Raw genomic sequence first — 8,125 nt, 5'->3', positions numbered from 1 at the left:
AAAATTCTTGATCCATAGAACCAAAAACATCAATGAAAAATCAATTTTAAAAAACCTTTAACTTTTTACCTTTGTTTAGAATATCGTCTAGTTTTTGATTATCGTCATAGCTTCCGTAGTTGAGTTATTACCAAATAAGAATTTCGCTTTAAAAACTAGCAACATAAGTTGGTAATGTTTGTTTCAGTTGCGTTGGGCTTTTTTAATACTAATTTCCTAAATTACAAGTCGCACTGTTATCCCTCACTCTGCTCTGCAATGGATATTCTGCTTCTTGTTCTCACTTCTTCTCAACTCGTGTTAAACACTCTTTGGCTAAATCCGCATTCGCTATTTCAAGCCCTTTTCTCTGGAACTCTCTACCTCCTTCTCAGACTACTTCTCCATCACTTACAAAGACCCATCTGTTTGCACAGTTTATTGAAGAGCGCTGTTGAACATTGCGAAATAGCGCTTTATAAACTAATTGATTGATTGATTGAATTGAACCATTTGGGTTAGATGTTTTTATTTGAATATAAACAGACGTAAGACAAAAAAATTTCAAACGTCGAATATGATAAATTTATGAGTTAAAAATAATAGAGCCATGATAATAACTCATCGCCAGAAATTTTATGGTTTCGTGAATTTGAAAACGCACGATTAAATTGAACCATTTGGGTTAGACGTTTCTATTTGAATTTAATGAGACAAACAGACGTCAGACAAAAAATTTCAAATAGTCGAATATGATAAATTTATGAGTTAAAAATGATAAAGCCATGATAATAACTCATCGCCAGAAATTTTATGGTCCCATGAATTTGAAAACACACGAATGAACCAAATTACGTATAAAAGAAGCGCACTGAAACATGCCTTCACCGTCTTTCATATTCACAGGTAAGTTGTTGGTTGACTACGCTTGACTAATGCACAGCATATTTATTCATTTCATGTTAAATATTGTTAATAACAATGATTAACATTGATTACCTCCAGTGTAACAAGATGCTAGCAGCGATAACTTTGATGTCCATCGGTGTCTTCAGCGCATCTGCTGATTTGCCTGGAGGAGGTAGGTTGCTGTTTCTTTCCATTCAAAATACATCATTGCAAATAACCATTCATTGTGGAGTTTTTATGGACTTTCAGATAAAAGCTGGAAAGTGACAGAGGAACATAATTACCCCGGCCTGAGCAACGTGTGGATCTACGACAGGGATTCCTGCTTGGTGACCTGCTACTACATGAAGGACTGTTACGTTGTTGACTATGACATCAACAGCAATCCTCCATGCTGGATTCAAACGAACAAATTCACCCCCGATAAATCTAACTTGAAGTCAATGGCTGGTGTGACAGATTATATTCTCCTTAATGGCGACGACAAAGGTAAGCAGTGTTCAGAGAATGCCGTTCCAAACAGTTGCTAAAATTTTTTAAATTTTTGTTTGTTCCTTTGTAATGTTTCAATAATTTTTTTTATAAATTTAGTTATTAGAGAGCCGTTATTCCTACACAGCAGAGTTTACAAACAATTTACATCCAAATGATATATAATAACAAAACTATAAAATTATATTAAAATAACATTAATTAATCTAACATGATAAATTATAATAATACATTTTTAACTTGCCATTATCCAGTTAAAGACAATAACTGCTGGGTAATAACTCCCAAAATGCATATTCCCGGCTTGAAGCAAGTCAACTACAATACCGTAGCCTCCTGCACGAATTATTGTTTGAAATTGAAAGATTGTTTCGTTGTGGATTTCGATACCATGTCCAAACCAAAGTGTTGGGTTCAAACCAGTTCGAAAATTATCCCTGATGTGAAAAATTTGAAAAGCAAGGGTAGTGTTACTAATTTCATGTTGAATCCAAAATGCAAGGCCTAAATATCGCCAGTTATTTTTTGATAAATTTGATTAATAAATTTAGAAATACAGAAATTGATAAATTTCAATTGATTTCGGTGATAAAATATATTGGTCATACACATTTTTACCGTTTGAATTAAAATTTTAAATAAAATTACAACTGCTTCTTTTTATAATTTTTTTTTAATGAATGGAAATCTAAGTTTGTATAACAATTCAACCGACGCCCATAACATGTGCACTATGAACTATAGCTAGATATCTATATGTTAACATTTTTTATAAGTTTTCTAGTCAAAAAAATAAATTAAATAAAGAAATACAGAAAAGAAATTGATAAAAAAAATTAATGTATATATGAATTCAAGTATGTGTGCATATTTGTATGTGCAGTTGGTGAAAGGGTCAAAGAGCAGAATTTATATCCAAAGTCAGTAAAACTTTTTAAATGTTTTCAACGTAAAAGACCGTTTTTGAGGAGAGAAAAAAATCAGCTCAATGTTGGTCACATTTGGCGAGACCTGCCTTTCTGTGCAAATATGTGTTTGTATTTAATTTAATTTAATTATAATATATTTCTAAATTGAAAACGATTGAGCTATGATAATAACTTGTCTTCAATAATTTCATAGTTCCGAAAACTTTTAAACGTACCACTGAACCAAATTACGCATCAAAGAAGTGCACTGAAACATGCCTTTATCGTCTTGCACATTCACAGGTAAGTTGTTGGTTGACAAACTTCTTAACCAGTGCTCAGTATATTTATTCATTTCTTGTTAATGGATTTTATTAGCAATGATTACCATTTATTAACTTTGGAAAGTATTGCACATTTCCTTGACTCCGAACAGATGACATTTGCTCGTCTTCTCAAATTGGAACCAATTAAAACCTCAACAAGATCCGTTTAGTGATGTCACAATCCGACTCGGAATGTTTAGCAGTCGGGGCGTGTGAAATTGCAATTAGTACATGCTGACGTTGATCAGGTTGGATCCTATCTTCTGGAAGAAAGCTAACGGTACAGATGAGGATGTTTTACTTGCTTTATGTAAAATATTAGCTCCGTCGAATCGGTTTCTTATCATTATCGCGAGTAGCAGCATGACACAGTTTACACCTCGTTAGATCTGTTTGCCGGTACGCCTCAAACAACGCTAAATTATCTTAAGCAATTGTCTCCGCCAAAATGATTTTCAATCGGAACTAATAATTTCAGCATGAAAATAACAATTTATTGAGTAATTGTTAGTTTATTAAACTGAAACAATTATAAACTGTTGAATGCTTAGAGTTTTTTGAAGTTAGTTTAGTCTACTACATAAAAAAGAAGTTCCTAGAACCAACTCTCTGAATAGTTAGCGTGTTTGCTATGGACCCGTCTGACTAGACAAAAAAAAACAGAACAAATTTGATTGGTTTTTTATTGCCGCTTCGTTGTTATTTTGTTTTCTATCGACCGTGAAAATAAAAAGTTGCCTGAAGAAACGAAAGAATCAATGTAGCCAGTGGCAGGGCAAAGAGGTCTTCTGTTGTAAGCAGCTTTTGTATTAGAAGTTTGACTATATTTTATATTAATAATTACTTTTTTCAGCTGCTGACTTGACTACCTGCTGGACAGTCACCCCGAAAAACCATCTGATTGGATTGGTACAGGCCCCTTACAACGATGTACCATCATGCACTGACTACTGCTTCAAACTCAAGGATTGCTATGCCGTTGATTTCGACACAAACACCAACCCGAAGTGCTGGGTCCAAACTTCTCCTTCGGTTGTTCCGGATGTCAGAAACTTGTTTCCAATGGAGACCGTGTCACCAACTACATTCTGAACAAGAGCTGCAAAAAATAATGAATGAAATTAATAATTTAATTAACTCTCTATCAATTGAATATTTAAGAACTACCTTAGAAATTAAACGGTTAACAGGTTTTCAATTAATTAATTAATTTATTAATTTTTTGAAAGTACAAATTAATAAAAACATTCTTTAAAACACTTAGTTGTAGTTTATTCTCAATTTCAAATTAGAAAATCAGTAAATAAATAAATAAATATCCCAAAAAGTATGAGCAAATAAATTTAATCGATACAAAGTTAATTGCAAAATCGCAACGCATTTTATCACCAGAAAATTTTTTAATTCACTTTCACTAAGCTATTATTAAATTTTTCAATTAGCATTGTTTACATCAAAACAAATGACATTGACATTGACATTGCAAGGGGCTGCTCGCCTTGCTACCCTTGCTTACTTGCCAGGGCCGTCCCAGCGAACCCATTTTAAGATGGAACATTTCCAAGCACTCCTTAATATAAAACAATTGAAAACAACATTAGTAAGAACTTTGAACAACAATATAAATCTAGATAAAATATAATGGGAATATTTTATTCTAACCACCCATTCATTAAAGCGCATTCGTAACAGCGTACAAATTGTTAGTTAAAATGAAAGATTTAATGTAGAAGACTAAATAAATAAAAAAGTGTTTCTTTTGTATAAAATAAATCGCTAAGGTGCATAAATTTCAGTCAAGGTGAATAAATAAGTGATTTTTAATTCACATTTTAAAGTTTCTACTCTACTGCTGTCCATGCAACGACTCTTCATCGTCTCTGATTTGTCAAACAACGACGGAATACATAGGAACAAGATTTTAACAGAAATCATATGAAAACATAAGTTTTCATCATTTTAATAACATTTTACTGCAACAACTGATAATAAAGTTCGATGACTGCTGGTTTTGAACTGACTCACTACCAACTAAGTATTTGTTTGGAGTAAAATTACAGTCAATGATTAATTTTTTTATTCAAGTAGATGAATAAAATATAAAATGTTACAAAGTTTCTTAAGGTAAGCAGTATAGTACATTGTTAATTTTTTTAAAATACAATTAGTTGATTATTTCAATTTTGCGGTAAAAACAAATAATAATTTTTTTACGAAAGTTTCTTAAATGTGTGGAATATTTTATTACCAAATACATTCAAATGCGACCAAGCGCAAAACAATGCGATGGATGGACATTTCTCCGCATGTTCCGATTTACTTATATCAATAGTTAAACCTTTGCCTTCATGCCACAAAGGCTGTACCATCCACAACACACGAGGCACATGCATATCATGTGTGCACGCGCAAGCACCGCATCATTTATACGCGGTCTTTTAGTTTCGGAAAGACAGTATTCAAACCGTGTTATCTCGTATTAGCAGCGTGAACATGGCACTTCTACTGACCGAGCTAACTCGGTGACAATTCAACTGAATGACGTTAAAATCTTTATTCTTGACGAGTATAATTAAAGAATAAAAAAAGCGTTTTATGTAAAATGGAACTCATTAATTAGCTCAACTATATTTTAAAAATGAGAAAATGTTTATGGTTTTTTGTAATAATTTTCATTTTTTTAATTTTCATTCACTCTCTATGATACACTTTTTGTACGGAAACCGCAATAACAAAAAAATTAAAATCGAATTTCTTTTTATTAACATATGTTTATATATGTAAGAAATGTGTTCATGGTGTCGTCTAAACGTGTGTTGTTGTTGTTAACATATGTTTATATAATATTGGATATTTTGTGTGAAAAAATGTCACCAATTCAACTATTCAAAAATTACCTCCAGAAACTGAAATCGGCAAAAAGTCCTTACCTTAGGCTTTTGAAAATCATCCACCCCCTGCAACCTTTCTGGATTTGCCACCGGAGATAGAATTTTAATTCATTTTTCACTTCATACAGCTCACGTATATTTTTGCTTCACCAAATACACTGCTTTAATTATCGTTAATGAAAAACGATATTTATGTCATTAACTAATATTTTATGGTGAGAAAATTAAATAAAAATTTCTCTACAGACAAGTAGATAAAAACTTAACAACCTTAACAACGTCGCATTTATAGTTGTTTTAATTAGTTTTTACTAAGAAATCCAGAATAAATTTTTATATAGGCTTTCTTAATGATCCAATTAAATTTAAAATTAACTTTAATCTAAATTTTACTTCCTGGTATAATTAGCTTAATCATTGATAAATGCGTTGCATCCTAACTAACATGATAAAACGCGTAGACTCTGTAGTATAATTAGCTTAATCATTGATAAATGCGTTGCATATCCTAACTAACATGATAAAACGCGTAGACTCTGTAGTATAAAAAGGACACTCCAAAGTTAAGACCTCGTTGTACTAAGTATCAACTTTTGAAAAGACAGGTTGGTAGTAAAAATTATTTTATCTTCGAACCGTTGTTTTGATATTTTCCATTTAGGGAAAATTTGATTTGAAAAAAATTATTTCAAAAAATTTCAGTCGTTAAAATGTGGTCTGAAATATTTCTGATGTGCGTTGGGGTTATCTGCGTGGCTTCTGAGAGTTGAGTTTACCTGGCGGAAGTAATGAATTCATTCAACTTTTTTGTTATGAAAAAAACTGAATCAGTTTAAACTTTCACACAATTAACATCTCTCTCTTTTTCTCTTTCTTTTCTCTCTCTTCCTCTCTCTCTCTCTCTCTCTCACACACACACATACACGTACCCAAATTTTCAGAAAAGGCATGGAATGTTTCATCAAATGCCTCTTTCCCGGGCTTGTATGAAATAGAAATAAATAATACTGAGTCTTGCCTGTCGTTCTGCTACTATAAGAAAGGTTGTTTCGTGGTCAACTTTGACGCCAGTGCCGTGCCTCCATGCTCGATTCAGGCCACAGACATCATCGTTGACTCTGCGCTGTTGAAATCAAAAGAAAACGTCACTAATTACATTCTTGTCAATGTTGACGCCAAACGTAAGAACAATTTCTTCAAACATTTTTTTGAAAATTTAGTTGAATAATACCTCCAAGTAATTTTTATTTTTCTTCAGCTACTGATAAATTTGTTGACACTAATGAAATGATACAATTTTTTTTCATAAATTGGACAATTTTCAATTTTTCAGTTTTGGATTTTCACTGATAGGATTGGAGCAGGCACCTTTCAACGATGTCCGATCGTGCACGGACCATTGCTTCCAAAGTAAAAATTGTTACGCCGTTGACTTTGACACCAAAACTACACCGAGCTGTTGGATCCAGACGGATCCTGCTATTGATGCCGACCCAAAAAAATTGTATCCAATGGAAACCAACACCAACTTCATTTGGAGTAAAGAATAAAGAATATTATTTTAAAGTCAATTCTTTCAGTAAATAAATTTACTGGTAATCCAACATGAGTTTTTCCCTTCTTCAAAGTGACACATATGTAATCTAAATCATTTATTGTGTTGTAAACATTGTCTACCTTATATACTTATTTCACTGTGAAGCAACTTATATTGATTATGAGAATTTGAGCTCAGAATTCAAGAATTCAAGATGGGTTTTGTTTTGTACAGATTTAGAATGATCGAATTCTCCCTTCTGACTACTGTTCTTTTAATAAATCCAAGTATTTGATTTATTGAATAAAATTTCTTAGATGCAAGATAAATAGGGCATAAAATAAAATTGATGTTAATTAAAACTAACCAAAACAATTAGAAGTCGGCTCTAAAACTCGTTTGTAAATTTGAAAGTCGGTTAAGCTTAAAATTTTTAATTTATTTTTACTCATCGACAATTTGCTCACATTTTTAAAACCACGAAAAATTTAAATATTTCATTAAAGTTTATACTGCATAAATATTTAAAATATTAATATTTAAAATATGAATAAAAATAAAACTCAAATCAGAAACTGTGCTAGTTCAACTCTGAAAATGTACGTTTTAAATTATATATTTAACACTGGCTGTGCTTTTCCATTAACGTTCATTAAATATTGTATCAAAACATAGCCTTTCTAAATTAATTTAAAAAATCTTTTTAATTCTCATCACTCAATTATGTACATCTACATATCAGATATATTAATTGAACCTAAACGCTCCGTTTTACGATCGTTTTCTTGTCATGGATGTATATAATGGATATGGCAAATCTCATATATATATATATATATATATATATATATATATATATATATATATATATATATATATATTCATACATCGGTTAAAATAAATTTTTGCTAAAATTCTTGATCCATAGAACCAAAAACATCAGTGAAAAATCAATTTTAAAAAACCTTTAACTTTTTACCTTTGTTTAGAATATCGTCTAGTTTTTGATTATCGTCATAGCTTCCGTAGTTGAGTTATTACCAAATAAGAATTTCGCTTTAAAAACTAGCAACATAAGTTGGT

At 31.4% G+C, this 8,125-nt stretch overlaps 3 protein-coding genes across 3 annotated transcripts; 2 read left to right on the top strand and 1 right to left on the bottom strand.

Moving 5' to 3' along the window:
• Window positions 1-960: 960 nt before the first annotated feature.
• HELRODRAFT_164533 (hypothetical protein) lies at window positions 961-1,888 on the top strand (the record flags this gene model as incomplete). Its single annotated transcript, XM_009029445.1, has 3 exons — window positions 961-1,060; window positions 1,138-1,377; window positions 1,635-1,888. 3 exons carry the CDS (start codon window positions 961-963, stop codon window positions 1,886-1,888), a joined length of 594 nt encoding a protein of 197 aa, XP_009027693.1.
• An 870-nt stretch (window positions 1,889-2,758) lies between these two features.
• On the bottom strand, window positions 2,759-5,012 carry HELRODRAFT_164532 (hypothetical protein; the record flags this gene model as incomplete). The annotated part of the gene is made up of 4 exons (XM_009029444.1): window positions 2,759-2,888; window positions 3,617-3,713; window positions 4,082-4,184; window positions 4,953-5,012. The coding sequence occupies 4 exons, from the start codon at window positions 5,010-5,012 to the stop codon at window positions 2,759-2,761; spliced, it is 390 nt and encodes a 129-aa protein (XP_009027692.1).
• Window positions 5,013-6,215: 1,203 nt separating this feature from the next.
• HELRODRAFT_164531 (hypothetical protein) lies at window positions 6,216-7,055 on the top strand (the record flags this gene model as incomplete). The annotated part of the gene is made up of 3 exons (XM_009029443.1): window positions 6,216-6,270; window positions 6,447-6,686; window positions 6,859-7,055. 3 exons carry the CDS (start codon window positions 6,216-6,218, stop codon window positions 7,053-7,055), a joined length of 492 nt encoding a protein of 163 aa, XP_009027691.1.
• Window positions 7,056-8,125: the final 1,070 nt, after the last annotated feature.

Source organism: Helobdella robusta (assembly GCF_000326865.2).
Source record: "Helobdella robusta unplaced genomic scaffold HELROscaffold_6, whole genome shotgun sequence".
Lineage (NCBI taxonomy): Eukaryota > Metazoa > Annelida > Clitellata > Rhynchobdellida > Glossiphoniidae > Helobdella > Helobdella robusta.
The sequence above is the reverse complement of the archived record's forward strand: the minus strand, read 5'-3'. Positions and strand labels throughout refer to the sequence as shown.